This window comes from Pseudoliparis swirei, chromosome 23 (genome assembly GCF_029220125.1).
Source record: "Pseudoliparis swirei isolate HS2019 ecotype Mariana Trench chromosome 23, NWPU_hadal_v1, whole genome shotgun sequence".
NCBI classification, from domain to species: Eukaryota; Metazoa; Chordata; class Actinopteri; order Perciformes; family Liparidae; genus Pseudoliparis; species Pseudoliparis swirei.
The window spans coordinates 2,002,372-2,026,610 of record NC_079410.1 but is presented as its reverse complement, the minus strand read 5'-3'; the positions used below and the strand labels follow the sequence as shown (position 1 = coordinate 2,026,610).

General features: G+C 45.6%; 3 protein-coding genes across 6 annotated transcripts; 1 reads left to right on the top strand and 2 right to left on the bottom strand.

Annotated features, from left to right (window-relative positions):
* Window positions 1-1,726: 1,726 nt before the first annotated feature.
* On the bottom strand, window positions 1,727-7,630 carry rnf25 (ring finger protein 25). 2 transcript variants are annotated; one of them, XM_056406536.1, is made up of 10 exons: window positions 7,407-7,629; window positions 7,139-7,210; window positions 5,942-6,038; window positions 5,804-5,871; window positions 3,312-3,381; window positions 3,150-3,221; window positions 2,836-2,982; window positions 2,644-2,733; window positions 2,416-2,553; window positions 1,727-2,344 (listed from the first exon to the last, which is right to left on the bottom strand). In XM_056406536.1, exons 1-10 carry the CDS (start codon window positions 7,418-7,420, stop codon window positions 1,799-1,801), a joined length of 1,314 nt encoding a protein of 437 aa, XP_056262511.1. In that variant the 5' UTR covers window positions 7,421-7,629; the 3' UTR covers window positions 1,727-1,798. The 2 variants fall into 2 exon arrangements, with proteins under 2 accessions (XP_056262511.1, XP_056262509.1); XM_056406534.1 differs by having other exon boundaries at window positions 3,150-3,381; window positions 7,407-7,630.
* Window positions 7,631-9,934: 2,304 nt separating this feature from the next.
* Window positions 9,935-16,713, top strand: anapc2 (anaphase promoting complex subunit 2). Of its 2 annotated transcripts, XM_056406524.1 has the most exons (14): window positions 9,935-10,240; window positions 10,417-10,666; window positions 10,753-11,065; window positions 11,446-11,578; window positions 11,656-11,872; window positions 11,941-12,060; window positions 12,407-12,524; window positions 12,601-12,779; window positions 13,045-13,186; window positions 14,328-14,403; window positions 14,475-14,678; window positions 14,815-14,947; window positions 15,023-15,264; window positions 16,301-16,713. In XM_056406524.1, exons 1-14 carry the CDS (start codon window positions 10,148-10,150, stop codon window positions 16,508-16,510), a joined length of 2,430 nt encoding a protein of 809 aa, XP_056262499.1. In that variant the 5' UTR covers window positions 9,935-10,147; the 3' UTR covers window positions 16,511-16,713. The 2 variants fall into 2 exon arrangements, with proteins under 2 accessions (XP_056262499.1, XP_056262498.1); XM_056406523.1 differs by having other exon boundaries at window positions 14,815-15,264.
* Window positions 16,714-17,025: 312 nt separating this feature from the next.
* si:dkey-16l2.16 (ras-related protein Rab-35) lies at window positions 17,026-22,758 on the bottom strand. 2 transcript variants are annotated; one of them, XR_008830592.1, is made up of 8 exons: window positions 22,479-22,758; window positions 20,348-21,166; window positions 19,217-19,267; window positions 18,750-18,873; window positions 18,550-18,674; window positions 17,870-17,994; window positions 17,536-17,799; window positions 17,026-17,504 (listed from the first exon to the last, which is right to left on the bottom strand). XR_008830592.1 is itself a non-coding variant. In XM_056406548.1 (7 exons), the coding sequence occupies exons 2-7, from the start codon at window positions 20,400-20,402 to the stop codon at window positions 17,662-17,664; spliced, it is 618 nt and encodes a 205-aa protein (XP_056262523.1). In that variant the 5' UTR covers window positions 20,403-21,166; window positions 22,479-22,758; the 3' UTR covers window positions 17,026-17,661. The 2 variants fall into 2 exon arrangements, 1 of the variants encoding a protein (XP_056262523.1); XM_056406548.1 differs by having other exon boundaries at window positions 17,026-17,799.
* Window positions 22,759-24,239: the final 1,481 nt, after the last annotated feature.

The following is a 24,239-nucleotide window of genomic DNA, read 5'->3' as shown; positions in this document are numbered from 1 at the left end:
GAACTACATCTCCCATGTGTCTTCACGGTGTTTCAAGATTCTTGGATTCAATTCAATTCAATTCAATTCAGTTTATTTGTATAGCCCAATTTCACAAATTACAAATTTGTCTCGGAGTGCTTTACAATCTGTACACATAGACATCCCTGCCCCAAAACCTCACATCGGACCAGGAAAAACTCCCAAATAACCCTTCAGGGGGGAAAAAAAGGGAAGAAACCTGCAGGAGAGCAACAGAGGAGGATCCCTCTCCTAGGATGGACAGATGCAATAGATGTAATTTGTTTTTATAATAATGACGTTGGTGATGATGATAATAATAGTAATGCCGGCATTGGTGATTATGATGACAAGGATAATGATAATAATATTAATGAAAATATTAATGACGTTGGTGATGGTAATAATTATTATATTTATTATAATAATTATAATATAATATTATATATATATAATTATAATATTTATTATAATATTAATGATATTGGTTATAATAATTATAATGACATTGGTGATAATAATTATATTTATTATAATAATCATGATAATTATATTAATGACGTTGGTGATGGTAATTATTATATTTATTATTATAATCATGATATTAATATTAATGACATTGGTGATAATCATATTTATTATAATAAAGGATACAAATTATATTTATTATAATAATATTAATAATAATGTTAATGACGTTGGTAATTATATTTATTATAATAATCATATTAATGACATTGGTGATAATATTTATTATAATAAAGGATACAAATTATATTTATTATAATAATCATGATAATAATATTAATGACATTGGTTATGATAACAATTATAATAAATGGTGATGATAATAATAATGATGTTGGTGCTGATAATAATGACCGTGATGATAATAATTATAATAATATTATCAACATTGAAGATATTGATAATAGTAACGGTGATGATAATAATAATATTTTGAGGAGTTAACCCTTGTGTTGCCTTAGGGTCATTTTGACCCGAATCAATATTACACCCTCCCCCCGCCTTAGGATTAATTTGACCCCATTCAATGTTTAATGTCGGTGTTCTTTCGGTAGTCAACAAACAAACATAAAGTGCCTCACACTTAAACTTGGAAAACAATATTAATTCTAATAATTTTCTGGAGGTTTTAATTGCTGGCGTCAAATTGAACCCAAAGGGTAAAATATGTTAGTAAATATAAAGGTAACAGGAGGGTGAAACATTGAATCGGGTCAAAATGACCCAAAGGCGACAGGAGGGTTAAATATTGATTCGGGTCAAAATGACCCTAAGGCAACACAAGGGTTAAGAGACAAAGTGAGGTCATCTCTCTTTCTGTGAATATGTATTAGTAATAAACGTGTAATTAGTTTGATATCTAACTGAACAAATATTAATTTTGGAAAATGCTCTTTGTGGACCAATAACCCTGAGGGGGTTGAACCAGGACCAGGTCTAGCTTTAGTCTGGGCCTGAGCGCCATGGAGGCAGTGAAAGGTCCTGCATATAAAAAATACTTGAGTAAAAGTACTGCATTAAATATGATCACTTAACAAATTTACTTAAATTAGGCTGTGAAAAGAAAAAAAGTCTGAATTTTTACTATGCAGGAAAAGTAGAGTAATATTATACAACTTAATTTATATTGTTACTAACTAATTAAAGTACTGTTTAATTATATTTAATAAGCTCCTTATTGTATAAAAAGACTAACACATGACAGCCAGAACATTTTATTTGTAGTTCTTTCAACTCAAAAAACAACAACAACAACCATGTGTCTCTAATGTCAGTCAAAGTCTGCGAGACCCCCAGAGACCGGGAGCAGAAGCTGGTTCTGGTTCTGGTCCCTCCGATTGCCCTTCGTCATAGCACCTCCTCCCCCTCTGTCCAGGCCCCCGGGCCCTCTTCTGCTCCGTGGGGCGTGCCCCTCCCAGTGATGGCGCCCGCGGACCCCGCCGTCCGAGTCCAGTTTGCGAGGACCCCGCCTGCTTCCTGGGGGGCCTCGCCCGTCTGCAGAGGGTGGGGGGGTCTCTCGTGGCTCCGCAGAGCCCCCACTGCCCGGCGGTCGGTGACCCTGAGCCGTGATTGGTCCTCCAGTGTACAGAGACAGTTTGTCCAGGTGGTCCGGCACGTGGGGGGGTCTCCGGTGGTGGTGCGGTGCGGACCGGCCCCCTCCCCTCGGGCCCCTCGTCTGGTTCTGACACCTCTGGGCCGGACCTCCTCTGCAGTGGGACGGCTCAGGAACAAACCGGTCCCCTTCACAGGACGGGACCCGGACTCCAGGGGGGGCGTCGGGGTCCAGGTTTTCATTTTCAGCAGCGGGCGCCGGAGCCTGTGGGAGACGACCCCGTGAACCTTCTCTAGGACGTCATATTAATATAATATATATATTTAATGTCTCACCTCGTTGGTGTGGATGAGGAAGCGGTTAGACTCCGCCTCCGGGTCGATGACTCCGCCTCTGGCCTTCTGTCTCTCCAGGAGCTTCTGGAGTTTACGCCACTTGTGTTGAAACGTGGAGCCGATGGCCGCTCCGTCCAGCTGGGGGGGGACACGAGAACACGAGAGCCTGAGTGCACAGGACCAGGTGAGGGGGGGGGGCACACCTGTGCAGTGAGAAGAGGGCGTTACCTCGGGCAGCTGGGGGGCGGGGCATCGCAGCAGCTGATCCACGTCGTAGGTGAGAGGCTCTCGACACACCGGACACACCACGGTGAGCTCCTGTGAGGAGGAACGAGAAGTCTGTGAGCTACACAAAGCTAACACGCTAACACAGAGCTAACACGCTAACGTGCGCCACACAGAGCCGGCGCGTCATGTGACCTGCTGGGCGGGCCCCCCCCGGGTCTTGTCCTCCTGCAGCTCCTTCTCCCTCTGGAGGAGCTCCCGCTCAGAGTGGCTGGCATAGCGGCCGAGGCAGTGGGAGTGGAAGTAGTGGTAGCAGCTGGTCTTGGAGAAGGTCTCTCCTTCCTGGGGGGGGGGGGAGAGAGGGGGGGGGGGAGAGGGCATCAGAGACCGGTTTAATCTGCATTATATGATTTTATGGCCAAACTTATTAATCATCTTTTTATAGCCGAGTCGTGTTTTAACTAAGACCTGATACGATAAACAAAGACCACACACACACACACACACACCTTGAAGCCGTAGAGGCAGATCACACAGTTCCCGTGAGGAATGTTGCTCTCTGTCAGGATTTCTTTTGCTTTCTGGAGGAGAGAAAACAAGATATTATATATATATATAAATAAAGGTATCATCATGTGTTTTCTCTTGATTAAAAAGCTCCACATCGTGACCTCGATGAGCTGATACAACACCGGTGACCCCAGACAGGACTGAGCCTCCAGCTGAAGACACTTCTGGACACTAAGAGAAAGAAACGCACATGATTACAGATATCAGAGAACATTACATCATAACATGACAATATAACATAATAACATGACAATATAACATAATAACATGACAATATAACATAATAACATGACAATATAACATAATAACATAACATGATAATATAAAATATAACATGACAATATTATAGGGCTGCAACAACGAATCGATAAAAATCGATTATTAAAATAGTTGGCAACGAATTTCATTATCGATTCGTTGTGTCGCGCGATTATTACGGCGCTCAATAAATCACGGAGTAAAAACAAAGTTGAGTTGAGCGCAGAGCGGCGCAGGAGAAACAAGAGCGAGGGAGAGACGGAACGCTGCGTTGTGAGAGCCAATCAGCGCTGAGCTGCTCCTCTGTTGATGAATCTAATTGGCTGCTGCTGCTCACGTGGCGCTGGAAGCGGAAGTCATTCACGTCGTCGGAGACATTCACGGAGCTAAGTGCGCCTCCGGGTGACGTCATGAACCCAGACACCAGGGCGCTACATGTCACCACGTGTGGCATTTCCACAAGAGGATAACGTAGAAAACGTGGTTATTTATTCCGTGGCGGATAGCGGAAAATTATTTTTCCATGGAGAAAGGCAACGGAGATAAGCCACGCCCCCACTCGCTGTGAGCGCTGTGCTGCGCTGCGCGTGCAGACAACATTTAACGGAGCGGAGCAGCGCGTGCGCTCTGATCGCTCTTTTAATATAGTATCGATACTAAAAATATGCTAAATCACATCGTGTTTAACGTACGGTACTTTGTTAGCATCGCTACACCGTGCAGCGTGACAGCAGCAGATGTAGCGGGCTAACATTCAAGCTAACCTAACTTCCCAAACGCTGTGTACATCTGAACGCTGATTGGCCGAGACGCGACACGTCCATCAAAGATGTTTTATTGTGAAGAGCACCACTTCACATTTTCTCCGCGTCTCACTGCAATCTCAACGGCAGCGGGCCAGGTGAACAAAATAATACATCGGAACGCGTCTCTGGTATTGTTCAGGGGGCGGAGCCACATGGGGACCACTGCTCAGGAGAGGAGAGCTGTCTGTCTGTTTGTGACTGTTCATCACCATGGTGACCAGTGAACAGGTTCATCACCATGGTGACCAGTGAACAGGTTCATCACCATGGTGACCAGTGAACAGGTTCATCACCATGGTGACCAGTGAACAGGTTCATCACCATGGTGACCAGTGGACAGGTTCATCACCATGGTGACCAGTGAACAGGTTCATCACCATGGTGACCAGTGGACAGGTTCATCACCATGGTGACCAGTGGACAGGTTCATCACCATGGTGACCAGTGAACAGGTTCATCACCATGGTGACCAGTGGGTCTCCAGGACCTTTCCATGACTTTAAACCAAATGTCCATGATTAAACATTTTGTGAAAACTGTCTATACGTGACAAAGTGAGAAGATGTAGTATTTAAACTAACTGAGAATTCCAAAGCATACCGTATATATACCGTGTAAATTAACATTTGAATAAAACAAATTTGCATTACTTTTCCAAATATTTTGGGATTTTATTTTTTTCAATTACTTTTCTAGGCCTGCTAATAGCCATTTAAAAATTCCATGACTTTTCCAGGTTTTCCATGACCGTACGGACCCTGTTTTGAATAAAGGGTTGAAAATGAAAGTTTTTTTGTTTTTTTATCCGATTAATCGATTGAATAATCAACCGATTAATCGATTATCAAAATAATCGTTAGTTGCAGCCCTAAATATAACATGACAATATAACATAACAATATAACATGATAATATAACATAACATGACAATATAACATAATAACATGATAATATAACATAATAACATGACAATATAACATGACAATATAACATGACAATATAACATAATAACATGATAATATAACATAATAACATGACAATATAACATGATAATATAACATAACATGACAATATAACATTATAACATGATAATATAACAATATAACATGATAACATGACAATATAACATAATAACATGACAATATAACATAATAACATGACAATATAACATAATAACATGATAATATAACAAAATAACATGACAATATAACATAATAACATGATAATATAACATAATAACATGATAATATAACATAATAACATGATAATATAACATAATAACATGATAATATAACATAATAACATGACAATATAACATAATAACATGACAATATAACACAATAACATGAATGATAATATAACATAACATGATAATATAACATGATAATATAACATAACAACATGATAATATAACACAATAACATGATAATATGAATGATAATGTAACATAACATAATAACATGACAATATAACATAAACATAACACAATAACATGATAATATGAATGATAATGTAAGTGTGAGGCTGACCTGCTGATCTTGTCGTCAGAAAGGCCTCGGGGGTTGTGGATGGCGATGTCTGGAGAGGACGACGGGTACTAAACACAGTTTTATTATCTTTAATATTCCCTTTGATCTCTTTGTGATGAAGCTGAGAGAACGTCGTACCTGCTGATCCAGAGTCAGAGTCAAGGTGAGGCGGACGAACTGGGAGACAGAATCCTCCGCTGTGGACGGGTACAGGACCAGACTCACCTCCCAGATCCTGAGGACACACACCACACACACACAGACACACACAGAGACACACACAGAGACACACACCACACAGAGACACACACCATACAGAGACACACACACACACACACAGAGACACACACCACACAGAGACACACACCACACAGAGACATACACACACACAGAGACACACACCACACAGAGACACACACCATACAGAGACACACACACAGAGACACACACACACACACACACACACACACACAGAGACACACACACACACAGAGACACACACACACAGAGACACACACCACACAGAGACACACACACACACAGAGACACACACACACACAGAGACACACACCACACAGAGACACACACACCACACAGAGACACACACCATACAGAGACACACACACAGAGACACACACACACAGAGACACACACACACACAGAGACACACACACACACACACAGAGACACACACAGAGACACACACACACAGAGACACACCACACAGAGACACACAGAGACACACACAGAGACACACACCACATAGAGACACACAGAGACACACACCACACAGAGACACACACACACACAGAGACACACACAGAGACACACACCACACAGAGACACACACCACACAGAGACACACACACACAGAGACACAGAGAGACACACACACCACACACAGAGACACACAGAGACACACACCACACACAGAGACACACACACACACACCGCACAGAGACACACACACACACAGAGACACACACAGAGACACACACCACACACAGACACACACCACACAGACACAGACACACACAGAGACACAGAGAGACACACACACCACACACAGAGACACACAGAGACACACACCACACAGAGACACACACAGAGACACACACACACAGAGACACACACACACACACCGCACAGAGAGACACACAGAGACACACACACACACACACCACACAGAGACATACAGACACACATACAGAGACACAGAGACATATTATTACATATAATATACTTTATTACATATACCTTCGTAAACCTGAATACACCTATACCGTAAGTACTGTAGTCCTTCTACCAGAGAACTAAAAGCTGATGACTTCTCACCCGTCGGGCCTCCGGTCGACCAGCAGCTCGTCCAGGTAGATGGACTCCAGCACCTCGATCTCCGACAGCACGCTGCGGAGGACACAGTGTGTGAAGAGGCATCAACACATCATACTGCTGTCTGTCTGGCCGTTTCATGGCACTGGCTGAGCTAGCTAGCGTTAGCTGCTGACGTCACGTCTCACGAGACTGAACAGACGAGCTGTTAATTCAGAGCAGCGACGTTAGTTTAGTGGTTAAAAGGTAAAATATTCACTCGTAAACTCACTCGCTCTCCGCCATGTTGTTGTTTCTGTCCCGGCTAAAGGCTAACGGCTACCTGCCAGCTGCTGCTGCTGGCAGACACGGAGTGATATAAACGCGACACCACACCGGAAATAGGTCTCGTTTCACGTGATTCTTCACTACGCTAAAAAATAATAATCACGCAACCACGTATGATGTGATGTCTGCAACAAGCGTAACTTCCATATTCATGAAGGCGAAGATCGTATCGATACTGCTGTCGACTTTTACTTTGAAGGTTTTTACCGGAAGTATAAGCATGTTACTAAGTCTGACTTTACAGAAGTTGAGTTCTCGGTGTTCCTTGCCCTCCAGTGGCCACAGCGCGTAACTACAACTAGGCTTTGGAAATGATTAATGGTTTTCGTTCCTCTCTGGGGCCGCTAGAAGACAGAAATAGTTGTTACATGTCTGTAAATGTCTGTTTGATAACAGAAACTTTATTACAGCAATTTAATAATAGTGTAATAAATAAAAATTTTATTGTTTCAGTATTTTTTTATAAGTTATAAATGTTGATATTAATAACGATTAAACAGATGTTAACATATTTAAATGGAGTGTTACAGTTCCTTGTTGTGACATTGGAAAGCATTTAACAGTCACGATTCAATTGGTAATATAATATTTTTATCATAAAAAATTTAAATGTGAAAAAATCACAAGAACACCAAAAAAAAATCTAAATACTTATTACTGTAGTTTATTGTATTGAAATAGAAAAAAATTCAAGCGATTACCTTTCTATATATTATACTTGTTTGTATTATTGTTTTTAGTGAATATAGAAAGAGTTAACATTGTTCGCAGGCAGAATCAAGTTTGCATCATCAATAAAAGTGAGTATATATTGCCCTCTGTTGGCCAAACACCGTAACAGCAAATGCTGTCCACGTTTTATTTTGAATGTTTCAACCGGATGTAGTTTTATGCTCAATATATCTATCTTAATTGTAGTCCAGTTAGTTGTACTTACTCACCATGACCACAAGAGGGCAGGAATGGATGGATGGATGGATATATACTTTATTAATCCCCAAGGGGAAATTTGTCGAGTCAGTAGCAGCAACACACAAGAATAAAATAAAAAACACAAAATATAAGAAGGGTTAGGGTGATCTGGCAAGAGGTGAACTGTTGTAGAGCCTCATAGCCGACGGCAGGAATGATCTCCTGTATCTCTCCTTGTGGCAGCGGAGCGTGAGGAGACGTCTGGAGAAAGTACTCCTCTGTCCCTGTAGGAGGTGGTGGAGAGGGTGGTCCGGGTTGTCCAATATGGACACCAGTTTCTTCAACGACCTCCTCTCCACCACCTGTTCCAGGTGCTCCAGCTGGCAGCCGATGATGGAGCCAGCCTTCCTAACCAGTTTGTTAAGACGGCTGGTGTCACCGGCTCCGATGCTGCTCCCCAGCAGACAATGGCAAAGTGCAGCACACTGGCGACAACCGACTGGTAGAATAACTCCAGCATCTTGCTGCACACGTTGAAGGATCAAGCTTTCTCAGGAAAAAGAGTCGACTCATCCTCTTCTTGTACACAGCGTTGATGTTGGCCTTCCAGTTCAGTCGGCTGTCGATGGAGACGCCCAGGTACTGGTCCTCCTCCACCATGTCCACGTCCACTCCCAGGACACTCAGAGGTGTAGGAGCTGTCGCCTTCCTCCTGAAGTCCACCACCATCTCTCTGGTCTTGGCCACGTTCAGCCGCAGGTGGTTCTCATCGGCCCACTTTACAAAGTCACTCACCACTGCCCTGTACTCCTCCTCCCGTCCATCCCTAATACACCCGACCACTGCAGAATCATCAGAGTACTTCTGCAGATGGCATGACTCCGTGTTGTACTGGAAGTCACTGGTGTACAGGGTGAAGAGGAAGGGAGACAGAACAGTTCCCTGTGGGGCTCCAACATCACTGACCACCGTTCCAGACAGCACACGGCCCATTCTGACAAACTGTGGTCTGCCTACTTTTGATTATACACGTTAAGTAATAATTACACTGTTTTAAAACGATTTCAACATCTCGTTAAGTCCAATTACTCTTTACATTGAGGCTGACAGTTTTTTTATTAATGTAATATTTATTTATTTTAAGTTGAACAGATACTAAGATTATGTATCACCACAAATTGTATTGAAGATTCTCCTTGTGGCCACTAGAGGGCACTTTACACTAATGATCAACTGTCAGATACAGTTATTACACAATTACTGATGTGACTGCTCCCACTACTCCCACTAATAATCATAATAATACTTTAACAGTATTATCAATATTTAAATATTTAACGTGTCGCGAACCACAAATTCAAAAGCCGTGTTGCGATTCCTCTCGCTGACCACTAGAGGGCGCGATTCTAAACAATGTTAGTGACGCTTCTGGTGATCCTTAAAAAATATATATAATAAGAATTGGGATGCAGTTCGCGAAGTTAACGATGGGGGCAGCGATGAGCGTTTGAGCGTTCAGCTTGCCGAAAAAGAAGAAGAAGAAGAAGAAGAAGAAGAAGAAGAAGAAGACGACGAAGAAGAAAACCCGCGATACCAAAGCAACAACCATGTAAACGTGACTTCAAATTCATCGCAGAAGAGTTTTACAGATAAAAAGAAATTGTTATTATTTTATTATTAACTATCGGACACGATGCGCGTCTAGCGGCGGACCCAGAGGTTAGATGCTCCGCTCGGGACAGAAGGTTCGTGTTTACTGAGCAGTCCCAGAACATGGAGGACGTCGCGATGGAGTCGGACCCGGCGGAGGGTTCCGGTCCCGCCAGGGGGGTCGCCGAGGGCTGGGAGACCGTCACCGCAGCCTTGGTGAGTGGGCTCGAGCCGCTGTCCCCTCTCAGGGGGACCGGGATGTGGACCGGGATGTGGACCGGGATGAGGACCGGGATGAGGACCGGGATGAGGACCAGGATGTGTAGCAGGATGTGGACCCTGGTCCTCATCCTGGTCCTCTAGAGGTACTCCATGTATCTTCTGTGTTGCAGATGTCTCCCGGCTCCTCGGAGATGGACCAGAACCTCTCGGACTCCCTGGCCCTGCTGGGGGGTCCCGGTCTGGACCGGCTGCTGGGCGGCTGGCTGCTGGAGACGCTGCAGATGCGCCTGTCCTCCTCGGTGGTCCCCGAGTTCTGGACCGGACTCAAACAGCCGGAGAACGAGCTGGAGGAGCGGGGCCGGGCCTGGGTCCTCCTAACCGCCTTCCGGACCCTCCTGGACCGGCTGGAACCTTTTCTGGGCAAGTGGACAAATTATAATAGAGTTCAGTCCCGACTGGCAGGAAGCAGCGTTCCAACATCCCCTCCTCCTCCTCCTCCTCCTCAGGCGGTCTGCAGAAGCTGGGCACGTGGCAGGACGAGGGCCGCGGCAGCCTGTGCGGTCCCGGGCTCGGGGGCCTCCAGGACCGGGCCTTCACCGTGATCCGGGCTCTGCTCCTCTTCTCCCCCTCCCCCGTCCTCCAGGAGCGAGTGCTGGAGTTCTACAGCCGGACCTTCTCCGTCTACATGACCCGGGAGGGCCAGACCGAGGAGGGGGCCGAGGGCCCCGAAGGGGGGGGCTGCCCGGGCTGCCGGGTCTCCACGCCGCAGTGCTGGTGCTCCGAGGCCCTGGAGCAGCTCCGGGACCTGAGCCACATCCTGTGAGTGGACCGCCAAGTCGAGACTTTGTTTATTATAACATATATATTATATGTGTATTTATATATATATACATATGTATTTACATATATATATATTTATGTATTTGTATATATATATATTTGTGTCTGTATGTATGTGTATATATATATATTTGTTATATATATTTGTGTGTGTATATATATATATAACAAATATATATATATACACACACAAATATATATAACAAATATATATATATATAACAAATACATATAATATATATTTGTTATATATTTGTGTGTGTGTATATATATATTTGTTATATATATTTCTGTGTGTGTGTGTATATATATATTGTGTGTGTATATATATTTGTTATGTATATATATTGTGTGTGTAGCTCCCGGCTGCAGCTGATGGAGTGGGTCAGCTCGGAGGCCGTCACCTCCATCCTGCACCGGCTCATCGAGCAGCGGATGGAGCAGCACTGCAGGGGCGAGTACGAGCGCTCCTTCCTGCTGGAGTTCCAGGAGGTAAAACCTCCAGGAGGTCAGTGAACGCCACACGAAGAGTCAGCCTCCATCAGCTGTGTGTGTGTGTGTGTGTGTAGTGGCTGGAGCTGGTGCTGGGCTGGCTGAGCAAAGTCTTTGCCAGCGAGGCGGACCAAGCCGGTCCTGTAGCTCCTCCCAGTCCTCCCAGCAGCCTCAGTTCTCCCAGCATGCACCCTGGCAGCTCGGTGCTGAAGCAGTGGCGCTGCCACATGCACCAGTTCTTCTGCCGGATCTACGTCAGCATGCGCATCGAGGAGCTCTTCAGCATCATCAGAGGTGAGCGGCGCTCCTCGCGCGGCGCCGAGACGCACCGGGCGACTCACGCGCCGCCAACTCCCCCACAGATTTCCCAGAATCCAAAGCGGCCATCGAAGACCTGAAGTTCTGCCTGGAGAGAACCAATCAGAGGCAGCAGCTGCTCACCTCGCTGAAGGCGGCCTTCGAGAGCCGGCTGCTGCACCCGGGTCAGTCCCCTGATGTCTCCTGGTGTCCCCTGGTCTCTATCTGGTCTCTACTGACCCCGTCTCTCCTGGTCTCTCCTGGTCTCTCCTGGTCTCTACTGACCCCGTCTCTCCTGGTCTCTATCTGGTCTCTACTGACCCCGTCTCTCCTGGTGTCTCCTGGTGTCTCCTGGTCTCTCCTGGTGTCTCCTGGTCTCTCCTGGTCTCTACTGACCCCGTCTCCTGGTATCTCCTGGTCTCTCCTGGTGTCTCCTGGTCTCTCCTGGTATCTCCTGGTCTCTCCTGGTGTCTCCTGGTCTCTCCTGGTCTCTATCTGGTCTCGACTGACCCCGTCTCTCCTGGTCCTCAGGAGTCCACACCTCTGACATCCTCACGGTCTATATCTCGGCCATCAAGGCCCTCAGAGAGCTGGACCCCTCCATGGTCATCCTGCAGGTGGCCTGCCAGCCCATCCGCAAGTACCTCAGGTGAGTCCCGCCCCCCTCCAGGGTACCTGACACACACACACACACACACGTATGTGAACCTGTGGACCCGGTCCAGGACCCGGGAGGACACGGTGAGGCAGATCGTGGCCGGCCTCACCGGAGACGCAGAGGGCTGCACCGACCTGGCCTCGGAGCTGTCCAGGGGCGACCTCGTGACCCTGGAGCTGCAGGACAGCGACGAGGAGGGCGCCAAGCCCGAGGACTGGAGCCCGGACCCCACCGACGCTGTGCCGGGTCAGTGAACGCACCGTCGCTGTGATGTCACTGAGGGTGGAGGTCTGATGTCACTGAGGGTGGAGGTCTGATGTCACTGAGGGTGGAGGTCTCTGTCTCTGAGGGTGGAGGTCTGATGTCTTTGAGGGTGGAGGTCTCCGTCTCTGAGGGTGGAGGTCTCCGTCTCTGAGGGTGGAGGTCTGATGTCACTGAGGGTGGAGGTCTCTGTCTCTGAGGGTGGAGGTCTCCGTCTCTGAGGGTGGAGCTCTCTGTCTCTCTCCTACAGATAAGAGCGGGTCCAAGCGGCGCTCCTCTGACATCATCAGCCTGCTGGTCAGTATCTACGGCAGTAAAGACATCTTCATCGACGAGTACCGGGCGGTGCTGGCGGACCGGCTGCTGCACCAACTCAACTACAACACCGCCAGGTACAAGTGTGTGGATATGTATTCATGTATATATACATATATATATATGAATATATATACATATATAAATATTTTAACGCAACTTTGTTTACTTCCGGTGTTCGTTGAAGTTTTTACACTCAAACCGAGTGTCAAGCCGCGACAGTACGGTTTAACACTGTTTCCGTTTGTAAAACAATGATTTCTCCGTGAAAATAAGGATCATAAATCAGTTTAACTGGTGGATGAATCAGTCGGGTTTCCTCCTGCTCCTCCTTCCTCCCGTCTCCCCCTCTGAGACACAGAGGAAAGGAGGGGCGACGTGTCGGGTGACGCGGCGCAGAAAGAACTCGACACACGAAACCTTCACCGTGATTTGTCAATCCGTTTGTCTGTCAACATTTTGGGGGAAAAACAACCAATGAACACTCAGTAAATCACAAAGGACCTCCCACCTCACAGGTGAGGCTCTATAGCAGCCTGTCAGTCAGAGAGCAGAGAACACGGCACCAGGACAACTGAGCCTCATTGAATAGAGCTGAGATTGTTCTGGAATGTTTGATGTAGAACACGTGGGGATGTGTCACATGCAAACGCCTTTAAAAGGTGAATTTAATTTTTTTTGTAAAATGTATAAAATGCCCCCAGCCTCCAGAGGGTTAACGTGACATATGTGAATGTCAGTCAGTTCCCAAGGCCACTGGTTCTGCTGTTCAGTGGTAAAGATGACAGGACCAATGGGGTCTCAATATACTTCTTTTTTTTACTAATCTGATGTTTCACTGAAGAAACAATTTATCATCCACGATATTAAATACCTCGCTGGCACTTTATAGGTAGGAGCCTCTTTGAAAACACAGCTCTGTGTGAAGTTTGGTCTTTAAAAAGAATGAACTTTTAACTTAACTTTTAATTGCGATTAATCGCGATTAATGAATTTCAAAATGTGCGATTAATTAGTTTTTTTTAATCGATTGACAGCCCTAATATATATATATATACAAACACATTTAATATAGATTTTTTTTTTTATATATATAAATAAATATTTATATATATGTATACATATTACATGTGTATGTATATATATATATACAAATGTATATATATAAATAAATATGAATTCATCTATATATTTATATATATTAATCTTCATTCTTAGGGAGATCCGTAACGTGGAGCTGCTGAAGCTTCGATTCGGAGAGTCTCACATGCACTACTGTGAGGTCATGCTGAAGGTCAGTCCACTGCACCACCCATACAGCACCACCCGTCACTGAGGTCATGCTGAAGGTCGTGACCCCTCCAGGACATGGCCGACTCCCGGAGGATCAACAGTAACATCCGGGAGGAGGAGCAGCGGCTGGAGGAGGAGGAGCGGCCTCCTCTCACCCTCTCCTCCATCATCCTGTCCTCCGAGTTCTGGCCCACGCTGAAGGAGGAGAAGCTGGAGCTGCCTCCACCCGTCTGCCAGGCCATGGAGGCCTACACCCGCCGCTACGAGAAGCTCAAGGTGAGGCTGACCGACGAGGTCCCTGAACGCCCCGTGACCGTGTTGTGCGTTGCGGGCCATGAGGACCCTGAGCTGGAGGGGTCCTCATGATGACCGCGTGTCCCTGAACGCCCCGTGACCGTGTTGTGCGTTGCAGGCCATGCGGACCCTGAGCTGGAGGCCCCAGCTGGGCTCCGTCACCCTGGACCTGGAGCTGGAGGACCGGACCCTCAGCAACCTGACGGTGTCCCCCATCCACGCCGCCATCATCCTGCACTTCCAGGACCAGAGTAGCTCCTCCTCCTCCTCCTCATTCTCCTCCCCCCCCCCTGCTCCTCCTAACTTAGCGTGGTGTTCTCCGTCAGGTAGCTGGACCCTGGAGGAGCTGGGCGTGGTGCTGGGCGCCCCCAAGGAGCTGCTGCACAGGAAGCTGGCGCTGTGGCAGCAGCACGGCGTGCTGAGGGAGGAGGCGGGGGGGCGCTACCATGTGGTGGAGACGGGCTCCTCCAAGGGGGAGGGGGGGCGGGGGGTGGTGCTCATCGACAGCGACGAGGAGAGAGACTCCAACACCACCACCCAGTCGGAGCAGAGGGAGGAGAAGCTGCAGGTACACACACACACATATATAAACACACATATATAAACACACACACACATATATATATATATAAACACACATACACACACATATATAAACACACATACACACACACACATATATACACACACACACATATATATATAAACACACATACACACACATATATAAACACACATACACACAAACACATATACATATATATATACACACACACACACACACATATATATATATAAACACACATACACACACATATATAAACACACACACACATATATACACACACACACACATATATATAAACACATATATAAACACACACACACATATATATATATAAACACACATACACACACATATAAACACACACACACACATATATATACACACACACACATATATATATATAAACACACATACACACACATATAAACACACATACACACACACATATACACACACACACATATATATATATAAACACATATACACATACACATATATAAACACACATACAAACACATATGTACATATACACACACATGTACATATATATATACATATATACACACATATACACACATACACACACATGTAAACATACACACATGTACACACACACACGTAAACATACACACATACACATGTACATACACAGACACACACATGTAAACATATACACATGTAAACATACACACATATACACACACACACATGTAAACATATACACATGTACACACACATGTAAACATACACACATGTACACACACACACATGTAAACATACACACATGTACACACACATGTAAACATACACACATGTAAACATACACACATGTACACACATGTACACACACACATGTAAACATACACACATGTAAACATATACACATGTACACATACATGTAAACATATACACATGTACACATACATGTAAACATACACACATGTACAGACACACGTAAACATATACACATGTACACACACATGTAAACATACACACATGTACACACACACACATGTAAACACCCCTCCCCCCCCAGCTCTTCTGGGCCTACATCCAGGCGATGCTCACCAACCTGGACAGCATGACTCTGGACCGCATCCACACGATGCTGCGGATGTTCGTCGCCACGGGACCCGTCGTCACGGAGATGGACGTCAACGAGCTGGAGGCCTTCCTGCAGAGGAAGGTCCGGGACCACCAGCTGATCTTCTCCATGGGCGTCTACAGACTGCCCAAAGCCAACTGAGGGGGCGATGCCTTCAGGTGCTCTCTGGAAACACAGGACAGTTTGGTGTGACCGGAGCTGCTCTGGATGGATCCTCTTGGTCTGGAGGAGAAACGGGGGAGGGGACGGGAACGCTGCTTTTTATATATATGAAGGCTACTCCTCTCAAAAGTTTGGTTTTCAAAATAAAAGCACTTCCTGTGTCAGTGTGGATTCTGCAGTGAGACGTTTAGTTGTTGTTATTAAAGTTGCTCTATAACTATAAATGTTTGTTATCCTCAGACGTCACATGACTTAACTTCTGCGACGTTTAGATCCTCCTGAACCCCTGGTCTGGTTCAGGTCGGGTTCAGGTCTGGACTTAGTCCCAGGTCTCACTACATTGCAGAAAAATTATATTTATTCTAAGGTTGTTTTAAAAAGGGACATTTTGTGAGGGAGAAAAAAGTGGGAATTTATTATATTTGACACTCGGAACAGAATGAACACGCGTGTGCATAGAGGTTGACCTCAGGACCGTGAAGATGGAAACGCTCTCTGGATTTATTGCTTTATTTGGATTTTGACACATTAGCGAGGCAACATTTATATTCATCATACTAATGACACACACATTACTGCCTCATCCTAACAGGACCAAGGCCGACAGACTCACACGGTTACCGTAGTAACCAGCTCCCCGTTCCCTTTCAGTGGTCACGTTCCTTTAGTGCGTTAAGAAAAACAAGTAAAACATCAAAGCTGCTTCACTCAAACTATCAAATGATTCATCAACTCAGTTAGTCTGACACGTTTAACAAGGTCAATGAGGGGGGTTCCTCCTCTGGGAACATGAACATTAATAATTCATCATTCTTAGACCCAGGAGATCGTTGGCTCGAAGGTCACGAACTCATGCAAATCAAAAGTCTGTGCACGTGTCATAAAAAGAGTCACGTTGTGATAATGTGGCCAGTTAGATCCACTTAACACCAGTTAGATGCAGAAATGTCTTGAAAGGAAACGGAGCTGAACCCTCCAGAGACCTCCAGAGTGATCCTTTAGACCTCCAGAGTGATCCTTTAGACCTCCAGAGACCACCAGAGTGATCCTTTAGACCTCCAGAGACCACCAGGCCGCTTCACACAGCCGGTCCGTCTCGTGGCGTCCGTCTCGTGGCGCCTGCCGGAGGCTCAGCAGCATTTCTTGCCTCTCTTGCGGCGGTCGCGGTGGCCGCTGATGTTCACCGTGTCCTTCTCGCGCTCCCTCTCCGCTCGGCTCTGGCTCTGCTTCTTGGCCCGCAGCACCATGTGCGTGAAGGCCATGAACATCTACACACGGCCACAGGACGACACTCAGGGCACGGTCACAGGCAAGCTGCCCGTGACGTCACTCACGTACCTCTTCCACGTTCACGTTCTCTTTGGCGCTGGTCTCGAACGCGCGGACCCCCATCGACTCCCCGAAGCGCACTGCATCCTGGGTATCCACCCGTTTCCTGGCAGGGTCGTCATTTTTGTTTCCCACTGAGAGAAAAAATGTGGATGACATGTTTCAACTGCATAACCTGACTATGCTAATGTAGTTACGTACCGCATGCTAACGCAGTTACGTAGTTACGTACCGCATGCTAACAGGGCTCTCAAGTTTTGAAGACAGGCAAGAGTGACATTTCCATAAGCACCCCCCCCCCCCCGAGAACGAAATTTTCGGATATCAATCAGTCGCGCGCAATTCCAGGATGCTTTATTTTCACAGATACAGGTTTTTTTCTGATTGGCTATTGTGTAGCCCATTTCTTTTTTTTGATTGGCTGATAAGTGGCTCCTCACAGCAGAACTCCAGGGGAGCGCTTGATTCCTCCACGGTGAGGGCAGCTCATGTTGGCGCGCTGCGGCACATTAAAACATTAAATAGCCGAGAGTTTTTTCAGCGTGAGAAATACGATGTGTGGCGTGAGTGCGTGACTTAAGACCGAAATGCGTGAGTGTCACGCTCAATGCCTGACACTTGAGAGCCATGTGCTAACGTAGTAACTAGAGTACATTTGAACCTTTCAGAGCAACATTAATCCGACTCACCCAGGATCTTGCAGACGTTGTCACAGTTCTGGGAGATTTCGTTCAACCACCTCTTGACGTTCACAAAGGACTCTGGGTTGGTGACGTCGTACACGATGATGACCCCGTGGGTGTTCCTGTAGTACCTGGACACAAAGACACAGGGAGCTGAAGGAGGGGTCCCTGAGCTCACAGCCAGGTTTTGGTGCGAGGGTCCTTACGTCGACGTGATGGTCCTGAACCTCTCCTGACCCGCCGTGTCCCAGATCTGCAGCTTGACCCGCTCTCCGTCGATGTCGACCGTTCGGATCTTAAAGTCCACCCCGATGGTGGTGATGTAGCTGCCTGCAGGAGACGGAGGACATCAGACACGACAGCTGAGCATCACATGACTCCGACAACCAACCGTACTCTGTCTGTATATATATCTATATAAATGATTATTTATATTTCTAAATATAAAGTGTATATTATATATTAAAAAAATAAAAATCAAATGAATGAAAAAAATATATACTTAAAAAAACAAAACATTATAAATAAATAAAATAAAGTCTCCGGCTCAACTCTGAGGGACATAAACCAGGCGACCTGGTGAAAAGCCTAAAAAAGGAACCCGGGATGAGTCACTGAGGATTTTATTCTCCCGCCATGAAACACAAGGCGTTTCCCGTCACTTGTAACTCACCAGAGAAGGAGCTGTCTGCAAAGCGGAGCAGGAGGCTGCTCTTCCCCACATCTGAGGAGCAGAGGAACTCGATTAGCAACTCACAACCAGGACGTTACCATCGAGTCCATCCTGACCGACGGCCATGAAACACGAGGGGAACGGAGGGAGAGGCGATCTCATAGAAACTACAATCTCTAAATAATCTGCTGAGAGAACCAGTGGCAACTTGTTCAGGAGACTAGACGAACCAGTATGGAGATTATTATTCAGACAGGAGTCTCGAGGTAAAACGCAGAAGCACTGATGAATGTCTGCAGGATATTAAAGTATTAAAGTCACAAAGATCCCATTACATTTGGACAAAGTTAGAAACTAACCAGCTCGTTTCTTCAGTATTCAAGTTAACAAAGACAGAAACTGCTAAAGTTAGTGAAATGAAACTGCAAGTCTGGCCGAGTCTGCACAGAAATCTACTTCACCTCTTTAGTCACTGGCTTCATCGGAAAGTTAGAGTTTCACAAGGGCTTCACAAGGACCTCCATGAGAGCTTCAGAAGAGCTTCATAAGAGCTTCATAAGGGCCCCCTACAGACCTCCATAAGGGCTCCATAAGGACCTCCATAAGAACCTCCATAAGGGCTCCATAAGAACCTCCATAAGGACCTCCATAAGGGCACCATAAGAACCTCCATAAGAACCTCCATACGGGCTCCATAAGGGCTCCATAAGGACCTCCATAAGAACCTCCATAAGGGCTCCATACGGACTCCATAAGGACCTCCGTAAGGACTCCATAAGGACCTTCATAAGGACCTCCATAAGGGCTCCATAAGGACATCCATAAGGACATCCATAAGGGCTTCATAAGGGCCTCCATAAGGACCTTCATAAGGGCTTCATAAGGACCTCCATAAGGGCTCCATAAGGACCTCCATAAGGACCTCATAAGGACCTCCATAAGGGCCTTCATAAGGACCTCCATAAGGGCTCCATAAGGACCTTCATAAGGACCTTCATAAGGGCTTCATAAGGACCTTCATAAGGACCTCCATAAGGGCTCCATAAGGACCTCCATAAGGACCTCCATAAGGACCTCCGTCACATCCAACCTAAACAGAAGCGTCTCAAGGAGTACAAGTCGAGCACTGACTGGAGTCTCCGATGATGAGCAGCTTGAAGAGATGAAGGTAGTCCTTCCCCGCCATCTGGACCTGGTACTGGATCCACCAGGAGAACCCGTTACAGAGGAGGAGGTGATGGTCCTGGTTCAAAGTCCTCCGCCTCCCAACTCTGAGCTCAGAGTGGAACAAAAGGCATCGCAGAGCCAAGAGGACGTCCCAGTTCAACGTAGTCCTCGAGTCTGGAGTCCTTCAGCTGGAGTCCTTCACGTCATCCTCCAGTGAAGCCACGGAGGGTTCCTGCCGGTTCCTGCCGGTTCCTGTCGGTTCCTGCCGGTTCCTGCCAGTTCCTGTTGGTTCCTGTTGGTTCCTGTCGGTTCCTGTTGGTTCCTGCCGGGTTCCTGCCGGGTTCCTACTAGCAGCCGCCTGGTTCCACTTCAGTTCCGCCCGGTGACTCTCCAACAGGGGATTTCAAGCTCGCGACGACTCATCGATTTTTTCCTTCACGTTCAGTTCTTTTCTTGGTCATTGAACGCACCGTCTCCATAGAAGTCTATGCATTGACACACTGAAGGCCATACGTGGGGATGAGGCGTTCAGGGGCCGCGTGGAACTTTGTGGATTGTCGGCTGATCGTAAATCCACTTGTTGACCGCTTCCCTTGAAGAAAAAGAATAGACATAAAAAAATAAAGAAGCGAGACGCGGAGACGTTCCTCTTTCTCGCTGCAGGTCAGGACGGTTAAATCTGCTGAAGCTCCTTTAATGTCATCCACGGATTCCACTTCAGTTCCTCTGATGTTTCAGCTCCATGAAGCGATGAAGAGGCTCACTTCTTCACTCTGGAAAGATCTGAACAACGAGAAGAAAAAGAAGTGAGTAGAACACATCAAATCATAAACTGAAGGATGAAGTGTTCCTTCATGTTATGAATGTTTATGATAAACTGAAGGATGAAGTGTTCCTCTATGTGATGAATGTTTATGATAAACTGGAGGATGAAGTGTTCCTTCATGTTATGAATGTTTATGATAAACTGAAGGATGAAGTGTTCCTTCATGTTATGAATGTTTATGATAAACTGAAGGATGAAGTGTTCCTTCATGTTATGAATGTTCATGATAAACTGGAGGATGAAGTGTTCCTCTATGTGATGATGAATGTTCATGATAAACTGACGGATGAAGTGTTCCTTCATGTTATTAATGTTCATGATAAACTGACGGATGAAGTGTTCCTTCATGTTATGAATGTTCATGATAAACTGAAGGATGAAGGGTTCCTTCATGGGATGATGAATGTTTATGATAAACTGAAGGATGAAGTGTTCCTTCTTGTTATGAATGTTCATGATGAACTGAAGGATGAAGTGTTCCTTCGTGTTATAATGAAGGAGTGCTGTATTTACTCTTCCTCGCCTTCCTCCTTAAACAACAGCTGAGTCATAACTCCTCTATCTGGACTCAATAATCCGCCATGGCCTCCTCGTGGAGCTACATGGGGAAGTTGAAGTGGACTTTCGGCCATGCAGCTAACGAACACTTTTCCGTGAAAACAGGAAGTATGATCATTAATGGGATCTGAGGTAACACCTAACGCCACTTCAAATAACTTCAATTATGATTTATTTGACAGCAATAATCGCCTCGCAATTAAAACCAATCATTTTGAAGTGTTGCATTATTCATCATTAAATTCGGCTTAGTTGAAATCCCATTAGTACAGCCAATTACTCATTATAAGTTTTAATCAATGCATTGTTGTGTATGTAGCAGGGACAGTAGTACTTCTCGTTGGAGAATAAACGTGTAACTTTATATATTTATGTTTTCCCCATCATCTTAAACGTAGTCTAACCGGGAGCTCCGGGTCAAAACTCCCCGAAGGACAGCTCTTGTTTGTGGATTATCCGACCCAACGACGCTGCTCGAGGTCGGTTCGGTCCCCGGTACCGACGTGCAAGTCCCGGCCGGCTGGGCGGCCTTCGGCTCGGCCCACTTCACTACACACCCGGTGGCCGGTGTGGCCGTTAAACTCTTTAAATTGACTAAACTCAACTTTTTAAGTTGCAACAGCCCCGGTCTCTGGGCCCGACCGGCCTCCCGACGCCGAGGAAACTTCCCCCTCCGGAGGAGAAACTTTGAACCGGACACGTTAAACTCACTCTGTCTACCGGAAGGTGCTCCTCGGCGCTCGGTCACCGGGCACGCCGACAGATCCGCGGCGGTTGTTTGGTTGTTTTTAGTCCCGGTTGAGTCGCACCGTCACCCCGCCGACCACACCTGACTGCCCGCAGCTGATGACCCACTCTCACCAGACGACGATGCTGCGTTCAAGTCATGTGGGAAAATCCGACACCGCTGTGTCACACGCTCCGGGGACTCGATTTTAAAAAAAACACATTTGGTTTACGTGAGGTTCCGTAGGAATAAAAGAATGTAAACACAGACATCAGCTAAAGAGACAGACTATTTACTTATTAAATAGTTAGTGTAATAAATAATAGTTCAGTTGTGGATTATTTACTGTCGTTTATTGCTCATTTACGACACTTTCTTTTTGCGGTAAATCCTGTAAATGTCCCCGCTGCAGGACCAATAAAGTTTATTTTATTACAAAAACATCCGTAAGGTGACACAAATACACGCTGAATTATTACCGCCATTCTGTGAAGGTGTGTGTGGAGCGACACACGCCTCACCGCGATGACGCAATCCCAGTTTCAACATCGCAGCAGCAGTTGAGAAAAATCACTTCCGGTTTCAGCTCACAGCAACTGGTATCAACTGTAAAGTAATCTGTAACAATATTATAAATATATAATTGTATAAATAATAATTGTATAAATATATATATAATTATAATATACTATAACTATATATATAACTATAATATATCGAGTAAATAATTATATATATTTATAAATAGAATTATATATATATGTTAGGGCTGTCAGCGTTAACGCGTTAATCTATGCGATTAATTTGGCCGCGTTAACGCACTAAAATATTTTAACGCAATTAACGCAACTTTGTTTACTTCCGGTGTTCGTTGAAGTTTTTACACTCAAACCGAGTGTCAAACCGCGGCAGTACGGTTTAACAGTTTCCGTTTTTAAAAGAATTATTTCTCCGCGAAGATAAGGAGCAGAAATCAGTTTAAACTCGTGGATGAATCAGTCGGGTTTCCTCCTGCTCCTCCTTCCTCCCGTCTCCCCCTCTGACACACAGAGGAACGGAGGGGCGACGTGTCGGGGGACGCGGCGCGGAAAGAACTCGTCACACGAAACCTTCACCGTGATTGGTCAATCCGTTTGTCTGTCAACGTTTTGGGGGGAAAACAACCAATGAACACTCAGTAAATCACAAAGGACCTCCCACCTCACAGGTTAGGCTCATTAGCAGCCTGTCAGTCAGAGAGCAGAGAACACGGCACCAGGACAACTGAGCCTCATTGAATAGAGCTGAGATTGTTCTGGAATGTTTGATGTATAACACGTGGGGATGTGTCACATGAAAACGCCTTTAAAAGGTGAATTTATTTTTTTTGGTAAAATGTATAAAATGCCCCCAGCCTCCAGAGGGTTAACGTGACATATGTGAATGTCAGTCAGTCACCAAGGCCACTGGTTCTGCTGCTCAGTGTTAAAGATGACAGGACCAATGGGGTCTCAATATACTTTCTTTTTTTTACTAATCTGATGTTTCACTGAAGAAACAATTTATCATCCACGATATTAAATACCTCACTGGCACTTTATAGGTAGGAGCCTCTTTGAAAACACAGCTCTGTGTGAAGTTTGGTCTTTAAAAAGAATGAACTTTTAATTGCGATTAATGAATTTCAAAATGTGCGATTAATTAGTTAATTTTTTAAAATCGATTTACAACCCTAATATATTTATATACATATAATTATATATATT